We start from the raw sequence: 20430 nt of genomic DNA, 5'->3' as shown, positions 1-20430 counted from the left end.
GCTGGAAGCGGAGCCGCGCGTCCGGCCGCGGTCCTCGGCCGGCGCGGCATGGAGGCGGGAAGAGGAGCCGGGCGGCGGCCTCCAGCAGGCTACAGGCGCCGCGGTCTCGGGCTACCGCCTCCATGACGGGAAAACCGAGGCAATCCGCCCGCTGGTGGGCCGCGGTGCTCCTGTCTCCTTCCGGGAGTCTCGCATCCGGGTGCCTAAGTTGTGGTAGAAACTTAAACTCACGAGTCTCGGTAGTCGCCTTTTCTTTTTGAGACGGGATTTGTTCCGAAGACTTCTAGACGTGGTCGCCGTGCCCGGTTTATGGTAGCCTTTTTAGTTTAGCCTGAGACAGGGTCTACCAAACTGGCTTTAATCATATATATATGTATATACATACATATATATATGTGTATATATATATATATATATATATATGTCTTATGTTAGTTTTTTAGCGATGTATTTATTATTTATAGCTGGGTATGGTAGCACATGCCTTTAATCCCAGCTCTTCGGGAGGCAGAAGCAGGCCGATCTGTCTCTGAGATCTACAGAGCGAGTTCCAGGCCTGTCAGTCCCAACAGTGAGACCTCATTGTTTTTATTGACGTGTATGTGTATCTACCTAAGTTTATGTGCATCCGGTGCCTGCAGGTCTGCAGGTGCCTGAAGACGCCAGAGGGTGTCTGATCTTCCTGAACTGGAGTTAAGAGTTTGTTAGGAGTGGGAGGAACTGGCCCCATGTTCAATGAAAGAGCAGTAAGGGCTCCCAATCGCTGAGCCGTCTCTGCAGCCCAACCTTAGCTTTTGGGTTTTTGCTAGTTTTGAGAACGGTCTCACACTCCCTCATACTCGGTCTCACACTCCCTCATACTCGGTCTCACACTCCCTCATACTCGGTGTAGCTCAGTTTTGCCTAGAACTCCCAGCAGTCTTGCCGTCATAACGCTATGACGAGCTTTGGGCCACAAATCTTCAAGGGCCTCTTGAGGTCTGAGGCCTTTTCAGTATAGATGTGGGAAGGATCTTTGTAAAAGCCTCGCCTGGGATAAGAGTTTATATAGTATTGATGTTCACAAAATGCTTTTACTCTAAAAATTTTGTTGCCAATACATATTTTGTTTGAAATGCTAGTATTCCCCCCCCACCCCTTTATAACATGAAACGATTGCAATTTTATCTCCATTCAAATGTAGCTAAGCAGGAGATTGTTTGCCTAGCACACCTCACACTCAGCATTTGGAAACAAAACAGGAAAGTCTGGATGCCCTAAAGTTAAATGTGACAGCTTCTAAATAGTTTACTTCTCCCTGATTGTTTGCTCCAATAGGACTGCAGTGGTACTTACCACCAGTAGATGGATGGGAAAGTCAGAAAACTCAAATATTCTGGCAAGATATCGCTGAGTTTCAGTTGTCTATTGCTGTGAGTTGCCCTGTGCCTTCTTAGATGCCCTCCCCATGTCTACAGCTGGGGTGGAGAGTCTCTGAGGATATCTACTTAGCCGTTAACTCTTCAGTTTTAGTTAGATATAGCTAAGTAAGCACGTGGATTTGTTCACAGTGTTAAATGGGAAGGGATGTGCTGATTAGCCTCCAAGGGCTTACATTCTGGTGGAGAGACAGAAAACCAAGACATTACAGTAGGTGCTGTAGGAAGAGGGAAGATGTGCTAGGCTGCACAGTCAGCTTCTCACAGTAAGGGAGGCCTTCAGGAAGATTTGCCTGGAAGAGTAAATCATAGAAGTAAGCCTCACAAGGAGGAAGAGTAGCATGTGTGAGAGCTTCATGTGAGGAGAAGCCAGGCACATGTGAGGGTCTGAGACACATCGCCTTGTGACAGCTCGCTGTGGGAATGACAGGGCTGGGGGCCTGTCCCCTGGTTTACCATCACTCATATGAGTACACTGTCGCTGTCTTCAGACACACCAGAGAGTTGAACTCAGGACCTTTGTAGGAGCAGGCAGTGCTCTTAACCACTGAGCTATCTCTCCGGCCCCTCCTTTTTTTTTTTTTTTTTTTAACATCTTTTTCAAGGATGGAAACTAAGACCCCTTTTCCTCATTCCCCAGCTGAGGAGTCTGTGCTTTGTATTTACTGCCCTCTCATGGCAGTCTCTGCTGGCGCTAAGCACACGCTAGTCCAGACAGGCGCCTTTCTGCCCTTACAGAGCTTAAAGCTGGAACAGACCGGCAGGCTGGGGTAGTGAACACAGCCGCTGTGAAGTCATCTGGAGATAGTGTGTGTGGCAGGCAAGGTAAACGTAGGAAAATAGGACCTGGGCCAGGCACGTGCCTTTAATCCCAGCTCAGGCAGAGGCTCTGAAGATCAAACCAACCCCCTACCCCTCACCCAGAAGAAAGAGAGAGAAAGAAAACCACAGGACTTGGAGCAGTCAGGAATGGCAGTGAGAGGTGTTGCTGGGACAGGCGGTGTACAGTGAGAGAGCTAGAGTCTGCTGCACACAGCCTAGTTTCAGGGTTTTGCATCTTAACCGAAGTAAAGACAGTTTCTTTGGGTCTCCATTATCACCACCAAAACAAATCTCTTGGTATTTCACTTGGAAAGTTGCTTTCTTTGTGGGATTTATTAAAAAGCACCTTGCCTTGGGCTAGGGATATAGCTTAGATAGTTGCCTGCTCTGTAGACGACCTGGGTGTGATGGCAGGTTCTGCTTAATGAAGGCGGAGTGTGGTCGGGAAGTTCAAGAAAGGTCGTGTTCTGCTAGATAGCAAGTTTTGAGGCCAACCTGGGCTGTAGGAGACCCTGTCCTAGGAGGGAGGCCAACCTGGGCTCATTACAGATGGTTGTGAGCCACCAGGTGGTTGCTGGGATCTGAACTCATGACTTCCAGAAGAGCACTCAGTGCTCTTAACTGCTATGAAATAGCAACAAAAACAATTTGTGGTTGGGGGTCACTACAACATGAGGAATGTATTAAAGGGTTACAGCGTCAGGAAGGTTGAGAACCACACTGATCTGAGAGATACACCTTTGACACCATGCCTGGCAAAAGCAGGTCTTTAAGAGATAATTGTTATCCATGTTCATAGCTCAACTATTCAGAGCAGTCGGGAGACTGAAGCAACCCAAATATTTGTCAGTAGAAGGGGGTAAACAATGTGGAAGTACATTCCAGGGAGTGTTATTCAGACTTAAAACCGTGAAAATCCTGACAGGAGCTATGGTTGAATTGGCTCCTTGTGCCAGGTGAAGTTTGGTAGCCAGAGAAAGACTCACTCTGATTCACCTTGTGGGATGTCTCCAGAGTAGCCACTAGTAGAAGAAGTAGTTGCTGAGGCTCCTCGAGGGAAAGGACAGCTGCTGTTGGATGAAGAAAACTCCGGAGCTTGGTTGTTCAACTGTGAATGCAGTAAACACAACTGAACTATACTTTGAAAAATGGTAAGATAAGCCAGGCATGGTGACACATTCCTTTAATCCAGCACTGGGGAGGAAGTCGCTGGTGGATCTCTGCTCATGGACAGCCTGGTCTACAGAGTGAGTTCCAGACACCCAAGGATAGATAGATAGATCCTGACTCAAAAAATTCCAAAACATGGGGGGTTCTGAAGTAGCAGTCATGTCCTGTAGCAAGTGGCGTTTTTTATTTTACTTGTTGGTTGGTTTTTGTTTTCTTTAGTTTGGTTTTTGAGACAGGTTTCTCTGTGTAGCTCTGGCTGTCCTGGAATTCACTGTGTAGACCAGGCTGGCTTCAAACTCACCAAGATCTGAGTGCTGAGATTAAAGTCATGCTCCAACACTGCCTGGCTACACCTGGCTTTTTCTAACTGGCTTTTTTTCCTTTCAGTTGATTATGGAAGATTCCCACAAGAGTAACACTTCAGAGACTGCATCTCAGCCTGGTTCAACAGTTCCAGGAACTCACATTGCTCAGATAGTACATCAGGTAAAGCAAAAACTAGTGAGTACTGAGCTAGCCATTGGTGTTCACAAATTAATTTTTAATCTCATAGCACTAATGTTCAGAGAGCTAGCACAGAAGTCTTGAAATGATGCTGTCTAAGCAGGGGAGAGACCAAAGCGCCTTTCAAAGATATTTGTTTCCTTCTTTTTATATTAGGGGGATGGGAGGGGGGGGATGCAGGCTGACTTGAAGCTCACTATATAAACCAGGCTGCCCTTGAACTTCAAGAGATCTGCCTTCCTCTGTGTTAGAAGGATTACAAGGGTGTGTCACTGTGCCCGGCCTGGCCCCAAGTTCTTGATCATCCTCTTTTTGCCTAGCACCAGAGTGCTAACATTACAGTCCTGGAATAACAGGCAGATACCCAGCTTGAACCAGCCTCATTTCAACAAGGGAAATGGGAACATATTAAAATGTTCTTCCTGCCAAGTAGAGTCATTAGAGAATTCAGTCTAATTGACAGGTATGCATGTTCAGACTGAAAATGTCCAACTTTGGAGTTACAAATATAAATTTTAATATAAGCTAAAATTACGGGGCAACTTGTGGCTTCTACCTAGTGCATAGAAAGCTGAAAAGAGTCTTGCTACTACCTCAAACAAGAGCAAGCTCAAGACTACAGGTTCACTGACCTGAGACCCACAGAAACTCAATGTGGGTATGACTCACCTGTGGATGTCATACCAGGAAGAAAGAAGTCAGCTGCATTGAAGATGTAGCCCAGGCTAGCCTCAGACTCACTGTGTAATGCAGGGGGCCTTAGTTAAACTCCTGATCTTTGTATCTTCGAGGCATCTTCTGGGATTGCAGGCATATGCTACACTACATAGCTATCAAGTTTAAAGATACTTACTCATCCATCTTTTGGGGTGTGGGTATGCAGATGCCATGACACATACGACTTGGGATAGATAGCATGCATGAACAGTAGATGGTGTTAGGCCTTATCAGAGTTGATAGAGCTGAAGAAAGAATCAGTGAACGTGAAGGCTAGTGGAAAACGGAAAAGGGAGATGGGCAAGAGCAGAGCAGAACATCCGGGGACTTGGGGCAGTGTCTGTGTGAGCGGTCATGTGTAGACAAGTTTCCTGGGGTGGGGTTTTAGTCATGAAGAGATAACAGATCTAACTTTGTATGTATGTTAGACCATTCATATGTAAGTGTCCTTTCTGCTTTCTAGTCGGTGCATTTGGTGCTGCTGATAATGTTGGCTGACTTGTCTTCTGAGTCCAGGAAGCTGTGGTGTGCTGTGTGGAGAAAATGAATACACGTGTCAGATGACAGATGAACTATGATGCTCTTTACTGCCAGTCAGTGACAGTGGATTAACTGTGTATCAGATGAGGTATCTTGAATGTTAAAAGCAGGTAGTATACTGACCAATGGATATACTTGGAAGACAGTGTATTTCCCTAGGAGCAGTAGTTTATTTTATGTGGCAATATTATAACCACTGCAGATAAGAATAGTCTGTTATTTATACGTATGTGTGCATACCTTTGTGAATTCATGTACACTGTGTGTATGGAGGTGCCCGTGAGGTCCAGAGATGTTTGGTAGCTGGCATATAGGTGCTAGACACAGAACCTAAATCCCCTTCAAGAACAGTGAGCACTTTTAATTTCTGGCCCATCTATTTAGCTTTGAGACATTTGCTTTTTGATATTTAAGTTATTTTGTGGTGGGGCAGGGCCCCAGCACAGTTATGGAGATCAGAGGACAGCTTCTGGGAGTTTATTCTCTTTTTTTGTCATGTGGGTCCTAAGGAATGAACTTGGGTCATCAGGCTTGGTGGCTTGTGCTTTTACCTGGGGGCCACCTCACTGCCTTTCCTCAAGGTGTTCTGTTCACAAAAGGAGGTAAGAATGACTTGTTTGAGGTGGTTTTAGCTTATAGAGTTCCTCGTTCACCCCTCATCTCTTCCTTTTTTGCTTGATCCTGGGGCCCAGGTTTAGGCAGGCACGGGACCACTGAGCTGCATCTTTAGCCCTGGAAGGTTTTGTTTTCACTGTTGCTTGTTTTTATTTTGACATGAAAGCATTGCACAGAGGGTCCTCAAACTGGTGACCCTCCTGTTTCAGCCTTCAAATCTGAGATAAGATTTTATTTGTATGCACGTGTGTGTCTATGTGTGTTTATTTACATGTATGTTTGTGTGTCTATGTTTGTGGGTGTATGTACAGTGCCCATGGAGACCAGAGGTGGGCATTGTATCCCAAGATCTAGAGTTAGAGGTTGTAAGCCCAACCTGCTCTTGCCCGAGGCAGTGTGTCCCTTAGAAACTTTCTGTTTGCCCATGATTGTGTTTTGTTGAGCATTGTGTCACAACAACAAGAAAGTAACTGAGGACCATTTGTGCTTCCTTTAGAATTTAGAATTGTTGGGAGGCAGAGGCAGAGGCAGAGGCAGGTGGATTTCTGAGTTTGAGGCCAGCCTGGTCTACAGAGTTAGTTCCAGGACAGCCAGGGCTACACAGAGAAACCCTGTCTCGAAAAACCAAAAAAAAAGGGGGGGGGAATACAACAAATATGTATAGAGAAACATTCTATAAGTTCTGTGAGTCTAAAGAACCCTGACTAACACGTTTTGTTTTGTTTTGTGGGGCTTTGTGGTGTGTTTGTGAGTGTACATATATGTATGTCTGGGGTTTTGTGGTGTGTTTGTGAGTGTACATATATGTATGTCTGTGGGCCAGAGGTAAACAGTAGTAGCTGTTGCTACTCAGTTGCCCTCCACCTTGATATTTGAGACAGGATTTCTGATTAAGTCTGAAATTCACTTACTAGTGTATACTGGCTGGCCTGTAATCCCCAGGGATCCTACAGGCTCTTCTGCATCAGTGGGATTTCAGGCACATGCCAGTACTCCTACCTTTTTATGTGGGTGCTAGGGTCAAACTCAGAATGCCCCAGAAGGAGCAGTGACCCCCTTTAATGCTGAACCAGTTTAGACTCTCAAGTGTTTTTGTTGGATTTCTCATTTGTGTTGCTGGCTTGTCAGTTCCTGAGTCTGTTTCTTTTCTTTTTTTTTTTTTTTTTTTTTTTAGGTTTTCCGAGACAGGGATTCTCTGTGTAGCCCTGGCTGTCCTGGAACTCACTCTGTAGACCAGGCTGGCCTCGAACTCAGAAATTCGCCTGCCTCTGCCTCCCAAGTGCTGGGATTAAAGGCGTGCGCCACCACCGCCCGGGCATGAGTCTGTTTCTTTACTCCATTTGTCTGCTTTTTTTATATCATCTTTGAAGCAGTCATTTTAGGGATTTAGTATTAAGTTTGGTAATTGAGATAAGTCTTGTAGAAGTTACATTTCTTTGTTTTTGTGGTTTTCTCAGTGGTTGTGATCACTCATCTATCTGGCTATTGATAGGCTCTTCCGCTTTTATTTGGATTTTTTAAAAAATTGTTTAGTTTTAGTTTTTGGAGACAGGGTTTCTCTTGGCTGTCCTGGAACTCATTCTGTAGATTAGGCTAGCCTTGGAACTCGAGATCTGCCTTTCAAGTGCAAGGATCAAAGGCATGCACCACCAGTTCCCAGTTGGATCTTTTAAAGTATTTAAGCACACACTTATGAATGCACACTGGTCCTGGAATCTTTTTAAAGATTTTTATGAAAAAAAAAAAGATTTTTATATACATAGGCATATATATGTCTGTGTATGTATGTTAGTACAGGTGCCCTCAGAGGTTAGGGGAGGGTGTCACATCTGGATGTGCAGTGTAGGTGGCTAGGTGATGCCTGAAATGGGCGCTGGCAACCTATGTTGGGTTATCTGCAATAACGGGTAGTATTTTAACCTTTGAGCCATCTGTCTAGCTGCTCCTCAACCCCCCACCGCAACCTCATTATTTTTAATAAACATCCTTAGGAGAGCTCCACAGACTCAGGAAACAAATCACAGTAGTGCTACACTCAACCACTCTTTAAAGATAAAGAAAAATGTCGCCGGGCGGTGGTGGCCCATGTGTTTAATCCCAGCACTTGGGAGGCAGAGGCAGGCAGATTTCTGAGTTCGAGGCTAGCCTGGTCTACAGAGTGAGTTCCAGGACAGCCAGGGGTACACAGAGAAACCCTGTCTTGAAAAACCAGAGGGGGGGAGGGAAGAGAGGGAGAGGGAGAAGGAGAGAGAGAGAGAGAGAGAGAGAGAGAGAGAGAGAGAGAGAATGAGAATGAATGAATGAATGAATGAATGTCTTTAAAATCAGTTGACGCCATCTATAACACTAAACACCATAGGGAGAAAGTGCTAAGGAATAACAAATAGCTGGTGTACAATGAACTTTCAGGTTAAAGTTGTTAGAGAAAAAGTGAATGTAGTGAAGGAGACAGGGTCACGCAGAGGAGTGGAGAGAAAGCCAGGTTCTATAGAGAAAGTAAGAAGCTGACAGCACAGTAAGGAAGCATGTGAGAACTGGAGGCCAGCTTAGTCCAGCTGCTCTTTCAGAGGGCCCAGTTCAATTCCACCAATTGCAGTACTGGTTGAGAATTGTTTATATTTCTAGAGGATCTGATTCTAGCCTCTCTGGGCACAGACTTGCATGCAGGCAAAAGACTTATACGTTTGAAATAAAATAAAAATAATTTTAAAAAAGTTTTTGAAATGAAAAATGTTATATAAATAGATAAACATAAAAATGTTAAAACACTTAAAAATAAAAATATTACTTTAGCTGGAGAGATGACTCAGTGGTTAAGAGCACATGTTGCTCTTGCAGGGGATCCAGACTTGGTTCCCAGCACCACCTATACAGTGGTTCACAACCATCTGTAACTTCAGTCCCAGGGACTCTGATACCCTCTTCTGACTCTGAGGGTAACAAGTATGTACAAAGTGCACATATATCAGGCAGACATCATACATATAAACAAAATAATTGGAATTGAAAGTTTTTTTAAAAGCAGGGCATAGTTGTACACCTTTAATCCCAGAGCCAGAGGAAGGTGGATCTCTGTAAATTCAAGGCCATCCTGTACTACAAAGCAGGTTCCTGACCAGCCAAGCTACGGAGTGAGACCCGTGAGACCCGGTCTCAAAAATAAACAAACAGTACTAGACATAATGCATGCAGGAAGGCCTGGAGTGGGGAGAATAGACCAGGCCTTAGAGCATCCTTCTGGGCTCTCTGGTTCTACAGTGTGTTGGTAAAGGACATGGACTGAGGTTAGCATCCTCTTGTCTTTTGTACCATGTAGCTGGGTGCTGAGCTATCTTCATTCCATCAGGAATCTCCCCTGGTTACAGTTAGTTTTGCGGCCAGTGTGCAGGGCAGGTTTTTCTATGCCCAAGACACTCCAGTTCCCACCCCTCTTGGGTGGCTGATGTCTAAGCCAGTGCTGTTTCCCCGGCACATTGGGGAGTGGAGGAAGCCACAGCATTGAAAATCCAGACTCTCCTCCATCTTAAAAGTTCAAATACCAGTGAGCATTAAACATGCAGCTAGAGGGAAGGGTCTGCTCACATCAAGGGTCTAACTCAGCTTCAGAATTCTTAGAGCTCCTGTCGAGAATCCCAGGGTAGACAAGTGGCTCCAGAGTTAGGCTGCCTCCTGGTCTTTGGCTTGTGGCTGTCTATAAGCTTCAGGGTCTCTGACTAGTGAGTTTTCCATTTTCAGGCCTCCAGAGTAGTAGTTTTTAAAACAATAAGCTCTTTTAAGATGGCTCTTAGCCACTGTCCTTTTGAGTCACATGAGTAACAAACCGGATTTTTCTCTGCAGTGCTGACTGGTCACACTGGAAGAGTCACTGTGGAACCACGTGTCCCAACTGACTGACTTAAGAACCGATAGCTTGTCCTGTAGGTAGAACTGCCATTTTCTTTCTACCTATGCCCCAGCTTTTAGATGAGCTTCCCCCCTCCCCCCAGGGAGCAGGGAGCCTGTGCCCTCCTTTTTGCTGAGTTGCTCTTGTTCCTCTAGTTTGCTGCCCTGATGTCTACCAACCAGTCTTTCTAAGAGCCTGTCCGTTGTTCTGACTGTCACATGGAGCAGTGTGATCCAGCCGCTCCTTGTGTGCAAGTCCTGTGGTTGTAGTTGTGTCGTAAGACACATGTGTATTAGATTAGATTGGCAGGTGGCAAGCTTCTAGCCCTGCCCTTGGCTTTCTTCTGTAGTTGCTGTTGGGAATAGGCAGCCTGTTCCTAAATCTGGCGTTGGTTCTCCTTTGGCTGTTCTTCCTGTTTAGTGTTTACTGTATTTCACTAGCTGGAAGTCTGTCTTCCAGCAGTCTGTCTTTTCACTAGCTGAGAAAGAACTGCCTTATTTTGTACACCAGGCTGGCTTTGAGTTTCTGCTCCCCTCACTTGAGCCTCCTGAGCGCTGAGGTTTTTGGGATGTGGCACTGATGCCCTGCTCCATCTGCTCTTCTTTCTTTTTTAAATACACTGAGGACTTATACCCTTTTACTTTATTTAAATATTATTTATCTAATGTATATGTGTACACTGTAGCTGTCTTCATACACACCAGAAGAGGGCATCAGATCCCATTACAGATGGTTGTGAGCCACCATGTGGTTGCTGGGAATTGAACCCAGGACCTCTGGAAGAGCAGACAATGTTCTTAAACCGCTGAGCCATCTCTCCAGCCTTCCATCTTCTGCTTTTATAATCTTTCTTTTTAGCTGTTTAGCAACTTTTGTTATTTTTTTAATTTCAGAGTTCTTTTTTTTTTTTTTTTTTTTTGGTTTTTTGAGACAGGGTTTCTCTGTGTAGCCCTGGCTGTCCTGGAACTCACTCTGTAGACCAGGCTGGTCTCGAACTCAGAAATCTGCCTGCCTCTGCCTCCCAAGTGCTGGGATTAAAGGCGTGCGCCACCACCACCCGGCTCAGAGTTCTTTTCATTCATTATGGGTCATCAGGCCTCTTGAGCATGTGAATTGTTGTCCATTCCATGCGGCTACCCGCCCACAGTGGCCTGAGTTCTTACTGGTTTCCACTAAATAAAGCTTGATCTTTGTCTTTCTCGGAGGAAAAAACATTTCACGATTAGTTAACAGAATGCAGTGTAGTTTATTTAAAAAAAAAGAGAGAGAGATTTTTAAGGGCCAGAAAAATGGCTTAGTCAGTAAAGGCATTTGCTGCCAGGCTTGGCCTGAGTTAGTTTTAAAAATAAACAAAAAATATTTAACAAATTTTTTAAAGCTCAGTGATGATAACATGAGACAAGAGAAAGGAGCTGGAGATGTGGAGCAGGCTGCTGAGAGCCCTGCTCCTTGTCCTTGCAGTAGTCAGAAGACGTAGCATGAATGGGCTGTGGTTAACCTATCATTGAAGGCTGCTAAGGAGTGTAACGGTGATTAGGAAGACCCTCAGGGCCACCTGAAAGGATTACAGGAAGGCAGAAGTCCAGACAGAAAGTTAGGATGTCGTACCTTCAGCTTAGAGCTGACTCATTGCTGCCTTAATATTCTTATTAAACTATGTATCTGAGAGTGGGCAGTGGTGCTGCACACCTTTAATCCCAGTGTTCAGGTGGCAGAGGCAGGTGGATCTCTGTGAGTTTGAGGACAGCTAGGGCTACACAGAGAAATCCTGTCTGGGGAGTGGAAATCTGAGAAAGAACTGTCTTTATGTTGGCAACCTTCACAACAAATGTTCGCTACACTGGAGTCTTGATTCTCTGCTGGAGGAGGCTTCAGCAGGCACCAGAGTTGCAGCCTCTTCCTCCTCTCGTACCACAGTTCTCACTTTCTCTCTTACTTGTGTGTCTGTAACATTTTCCCTTACAGTCTGCCCACTTCCTGGACCCTCCACGCCCCCTAACGTCTTGTGTTTTCTGCTCTAAAAGTTCTTCTTTATCTTTTAATTCTCTAGTGCTTTATCACTTGCTGATGTCTGAATAGTGATTATTTAGATTTCAAATCTATCTTTAGTTTAAGCTTCACTTTTCTGACTTCTGAAGACATTCCCTTATCTAACATGGAGTCTCTCCTGTCTCTTTCCCATCTTTCAGTGAGGGAGATGTTAGGGGACGAGCCCAAGGGGTCCTGGATGCTAACTGTGGGCTCCACCATCCTTCTACATCTAGGCCTGTAATCTACTTTGGTTTTTTGAGATTATAGTTTAGTCATATTTGTCTCTTCCCTTTCCCCCTCCAATCCCTCACATATACCTCCCGCTCTCCTTCACATTCTATCCTCTTCACTATTTGTTATTGCACGTGTGTGCATGCACACACACATTTATATTCCTAGATATAACCTGTTCACTCCTAGAATGCTGCCGTTTTTTGTGTATATGGGTGTTTTCCTGTGTGTGTTGCTGTGCCTTGCTCCAGTCCCCGGCTTTCCTGTTACCTGTAGTTCTGTGTAGGGCTGAGGCCTTCTGTGCTTTTCCCTGTCCACTGTGGCATGTCCTTGGTGTCCTTTGTTCAACTCACATTTGGGCAGTCGTGTTGGTAAGACTGTGTGTGTGACTTCTGATATTACTAGGAGAAAATCTCAGCAAATACCTGATTGCCTGGCTCTTAAATTTTCTCCATCCCCTCTTCTGCCATCTTCCCTGAGCCGTAGGTGTGGGAGTGTTTGTAGATGTGTTTTTTTTCATTGGGACTGGGCTCCACAACTCTACATTTTGACAGGTTGTATTTTTTTTATAGTGGTCTCTGTCTACCATGAAGTGAAGTTTCCTTGATGGGGGTGGAGACTACACTTACCTTTGGGTGAAACAACACATGTTTATAAATTGTTTTTAGGGATTATGCTAGCTTAGTAAATTAGTAATTGCAAATTTTCCTTCAATAACCATGACTTCCTAGCACTGAGTAGTGAGCTAGGTTTTCAGTATCAGGTGTGGTTTCCCTCTTGTTGAGTGGTTCTTAAGTCAAATTAGAGAGCTGTTGGTTACGATGTGTGTTACTGCAGTGTTCACTGGTCATTGGTGTGGCTCACAGCCATCTTAGCTGGACAGGACTATTGGTTGTTTTCTTCCTTTGGAAGCTTGCAGCATGGTGCCTTCTGGTACCATAAAAGCTAAACTTTAGGGATGGGCTTTCATGTCAGATGCAGTTTAGGGCCTCATTTTTAAAGTGCATGTTGTCTTCAGCCATAGAGACTGGCCAGGGGTGTATAGGGGTAACCAAAGACAGTAGGCTGTATGTTTTGGGAAACTTGGACAGCTCTGGCCAACAACTTAAAAGAGGGCTTGTTTGTTTGGTTAGTTTGTTTTGGTGTTTTGTTTTGTTTTGTTTAGTTTTTCAGGACAGGGTTCTCTGTGTAGACCCGGCTGTCCTGGAACTAGTTTTGTAGACCAGGCTGCCCTTGAACTCACAGACATCTGTCTGCTTTTGCCTCTCAAGAGCTAAAATTAAAGGTATATATCATATGTCTGGTTTTGGGGTTTTGTTTTGTTTGTTACATGGTCTTTAGGTCTTGGCGGGAGCATTGTCAGCCAAGATAAGAAAAACACATTAAAATTAAATGCATATATTTATGCACAGAATCACACGTATGGTCATTTTTGGTTTTGGGGCTTTTTTTTTTTTTTTTTTTTCTTCTTGGCAAATAGTATGATTCCTTGGGGCATTTTCAGGCATCCTCGCTGTTATCTTACCCACCTCCTCCTTCTCTCTTTAAAAGAAAACCCACAGCAATTATGTTATTGAAACCAAATGCCATCCCTATGTCTGTCTAATAATACCCAAAGAGAATAGAAGGTTTTACTCGCTGATTCACCCTTGGTGAAAGGGATGCACCTCAGGACCCAGTTGTCAGCACAAAGGAGAGTTATTTGCCCCAGAGGACAGAAGACAGGGAACAAGAAACAAAGGCAGGGGAAGGGGAAGGGGAAGGAAAAGAAAGGCCTTGGTCCACAGGGGTGGTTTATAAAGGTAAAGGGGGAACCCTGTGTCAGGATGAGGTGTTAATTTTGTTTGAACATGTTAGGGCAGCCAAAGGGAGCTTTTGATTGCTGGATTTTCAATACTTTGATATCTGGATCTTGGTGACTATCTTTTGGAATGTAATCTTAACAAGGCAGAGGGAATGGGGGAAGGGCAAGGCTTGCCAGAGCCATGTTTGTCATTCATGCTCAGACGGGCAAGAGCCTTTCACTTAAGCTTATACACTCTCATATGATGTCATCCCTAAAGGCCCAGGTTACACTTTGAGCAATTGAACAAAGACAGGAGTTTAAATTTGCCACTTAGGTGGATGAGAGATTTACACAATGAAACCACTGTCAGAATTCATTCTTTCTTTCCTTTGTTGCTGTTTTTTGAGACAGGGTTTCTCTGTGTAGCTTGGCTGTCTTACCTTACCTAGAATTATTATTTAAGAACACCCATTTTGTTCTTTTCAAATAGTTGTTACCTGGGGTCAGCTTGCCCATTTGGCAGAACTGTGCTTTTCTCAAGAAGAGAACTAGGAAATTGATGGTAGTTGGGACTTAAGATTGGTTGTGATGTATTTTGCTTTCAAGCTGCCCATTAGAGGCAGGTTCTTTGGGGATGGGCCTAATGGTTGGTCAGTCTTGAGGAACAAACATGTACACCCTAGATCACAGATTCTGCATCTCTCTGGGCTTGGTTGGCATACTTACCACTCATCTTTTCGGTATTTTGGAGACAGTGCTCCACTTGGCTCAGTTCTACTCCGTGTGGTCTAGCATCTCTTAGGAAGTCCTTTATTGCATCAGCTCTCCTCTGTATCAAGTGTAAGCGTTTGATCATCCGTGTCTGCTGGTGGCAGTCTCTCCTCTGGGTCTGATTTTGCTGCCTTTTCTTCTGTTTCTCATTCTGGTGCTTTATTGTTTACTGGCCATTAAGCTTTAAAAACAAGTGTTGGGAATTGTTTAGTTCCAGGGAGATAACTGATTTCTAGAAGCTACTCACTGTACAGACAGGCTAGAACAAGAGTTGTCATTGACTGCTCAAAACTGAGAGTCAAGTCTGTCTCCTTTGCTCTGCCTTGGCTGTTGTAGTCCTCACATGCTCTCTCCATGACTGAAAACAAGATGCTTTTATTCTGCACCTCTCCTTCCCCACCAACCCCCAGTACGTTCTTTGAAACTTTTTTTTTTAAGGTTTCCTTTTCAGACAATATTTAAGCAGGTGTCAGTGCCATACAGTAAGACATGTGTAGTGTAACTTTAACCTGTGTGTTTGTGATTAGCTATGGAGGTCTTAACTTTCTAACCTGTCTAACCTGAGTCACCCCCTATGTGCAGACAATTCAGAGAGGTCACCCTGAGAATGGGGAGTTTGTACCCCACTTCTTTATACACCCTCAGGTTGCTGTAGTGTGGTCCTGTGGAACTAGAGGTCAGGCTGCAGGGCAAGGCCAAGTGAGCACTCGGGAAAGTTGCATTGTAGAATTTCTGATACACAGGGCTGCAGAGATGGCTCAGCGGCTGAGAGCACTGACTACTTTTCCAGAGGTCCTGAGGTCAATTCCCAGCAACCACATGGTGGCTCACAACCATCTGCAATGGGATCTGATGCCCTCTTCTAGTGTGTGTCTGAAGACAGCTGCAGTGTACTCACAATAAAATAAATAAATCTTTCTAAAAGATAGAATTCTGATACATTACAGTGAAATTAGAAGACATTGTGTGTGGGCAGACATCTTATGCTTTAGAAGGTGAGAAATAAAAAGGTTTTGTAGACAGGGTGTCACTGTTCAGCTCAGGCTGGCAAGTTTGCTTGGTTTGGGGATTACAGAGCCATGTCAGCACGCCTGGTGGTCTTGCATGAAAGACCTGAGCCTTAGCCGCATAGGAAGGCAGGTCCCTTCCCATGGTCAGACCGTGCCCACCTCCCTCTTACCAGTAGAGAGCTCCTCTTCTCTCCGCTCCCAGTTTTACCTTCTGGATGCAAGGATGGCAGGGTGAGCCGCTGTTAGTCAAGGTGCTGCAGCCCTCTCTTCCTCCCAAGCACAGTGACTGGCAGTGCTGTCAGAGGAGTGTTTCATTTTGTGTGTTTTGAACCGTGGGCTGGCTGTGTAGCTGAGGTGACTTCAAGCCCTTTGTGCTGAATGACACAAGGCTGAGGGCAGCTGTGTTCTGTGCATATATTGAGAGTATTGAAGATTTCTCCTCCTGTTTGCTGGTGGTGTCATTAAGGAGAAATATGTAGTGTCTTAACTTTAAGAAAGTATTTTCTTGAGTTTAGTGAGAGAACCTGAAGCAAACCTAGGGAGGGACAGACTGACAGTGGCTGAAGGCTAGGAGTAGAAACAGAACATAAGGTCTGGCTTAGTCGGGAAGCAGCAGCAGGTAGATCTCTGTGAGTTTGAGAACAACGTGGTGGATGTAGTGAGTTCCAAGACAGCCAGGCTACATAGTGAGACTGTGGTGGGAGGTAGTAGGATGGGACAGGAACATCATCCTTCAGTGCCTGAGGCGTGAGCATGACAGTCACCTGGGTGTCACTAGTTGCCCTCAGTTGTAGATCTACTGAGAGATAGGAATCGTGACTATGAGGGTCTTTGTGTGAACTCATGAGACACTGGGGTGGTTCTCTTTGAGACAGGGTCTAGTTAGCCCAGACTGGCCTCAAAATGATGGTCTCACAGCTTCCTGAGTTCTGGGGTCACAGGAATAAGCTGCCATCGGCTAGAATTGCTCATTGAAGGGGATTAAAGGCGTGAGACAAGCCCTGGGCAAGTGTGTTGCCTGTGTGATAGTCTGACGGAGGCTTTAGACAGACAGCAAACAAGGCACAAAGCGAAGTCAGGTGTCATAATCCAGTTTTAGGGAAATGTTAGGTATTTTAGTTCATTTTAAGAGTTAAAAATAGAGTTCAGTAGGCTGGAGAGATGGCCTAGCAGTTAAGAGTCTTGGCTGCTCTTCTAGAGAACGTGAGTTCAGTTCCCAGCATCCACATGGCAGCTCACCGTCTAACTCCTACTCCAGGGGATCTAACACCCTCACACAAGAGTTCAAAATAGGCTAGGTGGTGGTGGTTCACATTTTAATCTAGCACTCTGGAGGCAGAGACATGCAGATCTCTGAGTTCCAGGGAAGTGTGGTCTACATAGCAGGTTCCAGGACAGCCAGAGCTACACAGAGAAACCCTGTCTGCACTTAAAGCTTGGTTTTAAAAGTTTAAAAATAGTTAATATTTACTTGTATCTACCATATAAAGTGCCTTATATACATTGGTTCACTGTGAGGTGAGACAGTGCTGACTCCTACTTGGCTCCCCCACCACCTAATTTCTGTCCTTGTAGCAGCCTCTGACACAGCTGTTTGCTCTTCCACTACTGCTACCTTCACCACTTTCCTGAGGCAGCTAGCTAGCTTGCTTGGCTCTTGTCATCTGATCTCTTCTTGCCAGTATATTAATATGAAAGTATTCATGGCTTTAAGGGTTCCAAAGAGCTTGGCCTTCACCTGAACTTTACTGAAGGAAGCTGCACAGTGTGGCTACAGGGCAGAGCCCTGGTCCTCTGGAAGAACAGTTCAAGCTCATTGCTTCTGAGTCCCCCCACCCCCTGCCTTCCACGTCCATTGCATCTAGCACAGAGCAGATCTGTAGGCTTATGTATTCAGCTGTAGGTCTCTAATAGGCTTTTCAGACTCAGCATGTGTAAATATGGTGCAGAGATCAAAACTGTCTTTTTGTCTTTTAACTAGTAGAATAATACATTGAAAGGTTTACTTATGTATTTTATGTGTATGACTGCTCTGTCTGCATGTTCATCTGCGCTCCAGAAGAGAGATCCCATTATAAATGTTTGTGAGCCACCATGTGGTTGTTGAGAATTAACCTCTGAACCTGTAGAAGAGCAGCCAGTGCTCTCAACTGCACAGCTATCTCTCCAGCCCTCTAAATAATAGCATTTTATTTGAGATGCGAGTTTTATTGTTTGCTCTGCTCTACTGTATTGTATATGCTTTTTGGTTTCAGAGATTGGGTTTCTCTGCCCTGGAATTCACTTTGTAGACCAAGATGGCTTCAAACTCAGATCTGCCTGCCTCTGTGTCCGAAGTGCTGGGATTAAAGGTGTTCCAGCACACCCAGTCTGTTTGTTTGCTTTAAATGTCTTTAGGTGCTTCTTTTTCAGAAGTAACATTCGAGAAAGCAGGTGACAAGCAGAGCCTTCATTCCTTTAAATGTGAAACTGTGGTTCTTCAGTGTATTAAAATGAGCTCTGGTTTGTAGGTGCCGTCGCTATCAGAAAGTGACGAGTCTCAGGACTCATCCGACAGCATAGGCTCCTCACAGAAAGCTCACGGGATCCTGGCCCGGCGCCCGTCTTACAGGTTAGTACTTTGTTATCAGTGTGTTCACAGAGTTCTGAGAAAATGTAAAGCGGCCATGGGTGGTTAGGTGAGGGAGCAGATCTTAGGGAGGTTGCAACCAGATTAAGCTGAAGCGTTTAGACAGGGCCTTTCTGCGAAACCCTTGCTGTCCTAGAACTCACAGAGCTCTGCCTGCCTTTCTTCCCTGAGTGCTGGGGTTAAAAGCCTAAGCCACCATGCCCTGCTGGTATAGCAGTATAAAAGCAGAAGTGCAGGGGTGGGAATTGGACTAGCTGTAAGTTCTCTTCTCTCTTAATTCTGAGCCTTTGTCCAGGCCCGTGTGTCCCTCTGTATGTACTAACCAGAAGCCTCTTGATCATTATGTACGTGTGTGTTTGCCTGCATGAGTGTGCTTGTATCATGTGTATCCAGGGGCTAGAAGAAGGTCTTAGGTCCCCTGCAGCTGGAGTTACAGGTGGTTGTGAGCTGCCATGTGGGTGCTGAGAACCTGAGATGTCTGCTGTAACAGTAACCACTGAGCTATGTTTGAGCCCCATAGCATCCATTTTATTCAAAGGCATGGCCATGTGTTACTTTTTGAGATGCTGCCTGTGTCCTGGAAGGGTAACCATCCCTTAGTAAATGCCAAGTAATTCCGTGTGCAGTGAATGGAGATCTGTAAGTAGTGCAGTTGATTGATTACAAAGCCTTTGGAATTGTCTGGACTTTCACATGGACAGAGGTAAGGGTATTTGGAGTGAGTGAACTTGTGACAATTCCATGGTAGAATTGACCAATCCTGGAGCCATGTGTGGTAAGAAGGATCAGAATGATGATGTGTGTGAACAGTGTGCTAAGGTTTTGGATGCTGTCAGAGGGGTCTGTAGAATAACTAGGAAAGCTCTGCTAGGTGTGAATCACGGTGGCACTGACTTAATCTTGTGAAACTGGGCAGGGCAGAGTGCTCATGAGAAGAGCCGTCTCACCTGAGAAATGAGCGAGGGAAGGATGACCGCTCTGCCTGGTCTGGGAGCTCGGTCTCATCAGATGGAGGGAGAGGAAGGAACACAGAAATAAGAATGTGCTTTTGTTTTAATCCCAGGTGTGGGATATGGAGCTCCTTCAGATTGCCCACAGCAGCTGCCTGCTGTGATTTGATTGGCTGGCTACAGATAGCAGCTAGTTTCTTCAGTTGTGTGACATTTGGAATTCTGGGAACTTTTCAGAGGATGTATAAATGCTAGGGCCCCAGAGGCGGAGGCTTGTTGGTTGTTGGTCGCCATCGTTCCTGGTTGCAGTTTGTTAAGTAGTCCATGTGTGAAGATGAAACAAGAAGAAGAAATGAGCTATCCTGACAGATCAAACTTGCCCCAGGAATGAATGGATGCCTCTAATCAGGAAATAGTCTGATGATAATGATACCTTTCCCAACTTTTTTCCGGGATCTCTTTCCTCTCTATCCTACCTAGTGTTAGGGGGTTGAAAGGGTGGAAGAGAGAAGAACCCACAAAATAGCAAAAACACCAGCTACAGAAGTCGATCAATAAAAGGCGATTAGGAACGAGGTTCTTGGAACTTGTACTCGATTGAGTCAGTGGTGAACAGGTGTGCTGACTTTGTGTAATTTTAAAAGGATTTGTTTTTATATTTTCAGTTATGTGTATGTGTTAGGGTATGTGCATGAGTGCAGTGCCAACAGAGGCTGGAAGAGGGCATTACATGCCCTGAGCTGGTGGTTAGGAGTTGCCCAACAAAGGTACTGAAAAACGAACACAGGAAAACACTCTGCAGAAGCGGTCTTAACCACACTGGCCGTCTCTCCGCTGCAATAACCGGCATCTTTAATGTCATTTTACTTGTTTGGCTTTTGTTGTTGCTGCTGTTTTGTTTGTTTTGAGACAGGATGTATAGCCCAGGCTGGGATTAGCCTCATTGCAATTGCCCTGCCCATAGCTGTCACCAGTGGAGAGATTGTAGATCTGAGCCACTGTGACTGCCTGAGACAACCAGCTTTTAAATAGGAAAGATTGAGTTGGTTCCCTTTACTGGTTTTGATCCATGTTTGGCTTCATTGGTTTTGTGCCTGTGTAAAAAGTCTGTGGTCATCAGGAATGTGTGGTAGGTTGAGAACCTCAGTACACAGGCAGCAAAGGGGCTGCATCTCGGCACCCTACCTACGGGCCTTTCCCAGTTACTTCATCCCCTGCTTCTGGGCTCTACTGTCTCACCAAAGCACAAGTTTACAATGGTACTTGATGTAGTTAACACATGGTGCTTCAGAGGACACCTCCCTAAACAAATCAACAATTGTCTGTGTGTGTGTGGGGGGCTAAAGAATTCAA

The 20430-nt window shown here is 45.1% G+C and overlaps 1 protein-coding gene across 4 annotated transcripts in view; it reads left to right on the top strand.

Moving 5' to 3' along the window:
* Positions 1 to 223: 223 nt before the first annotated feature.
* Atf1 (activating transcription factor 1) overlaps positions 224 to 20430 on the top strand; it is a 39634-nt gene continuing 19427 nt past the window's right edge. The window contains exons 1-3 of one of the 4 annotated variants that reach the window (XM_028788266.1): positions 224 to 239; positions 3798 to 3896; positions 18009 to 18109. In XM_028788266.1, the coding sequence (XP_028644099.1) occupies positions 3804 to 3896; positions 18009 to 18109 (194 nt within the window). In that variant the 5' untranslated portion in view covers positions 224 to 239; positions 3798 to 3803. Of the gene's footprint in view, positions 240 to 2902; positions 3392 to 3788; positions 3912 to 18008; positions 18110 to 20430 lie in introns of those variants that run through there. The other 3 variants (XM_028788267.1, XM_028788270.1, XM_028788268.1) reach the window with 3 other exon arrangements.

This window comes from Grammomys surdaster, unplaced genomic scaffold, assembly GCF_004785775.1.
Source record: "Grammomys surdaster isolate TR1022 unplaced genomic scaffold, NIH_TR_1.0 125742, whole genome shotgun sequence".
In the NCBI taxonomy this organism is placed as follows: domain Eukaryota; kingdom Metazoa; phylum Chordata; class Mammalia; order Rodentia; family Muridae; genus Grammomys; species Grammomys surdaster.
This window is presented reverse-complemented; position numbering and strand designations above follow the sequence as displayed.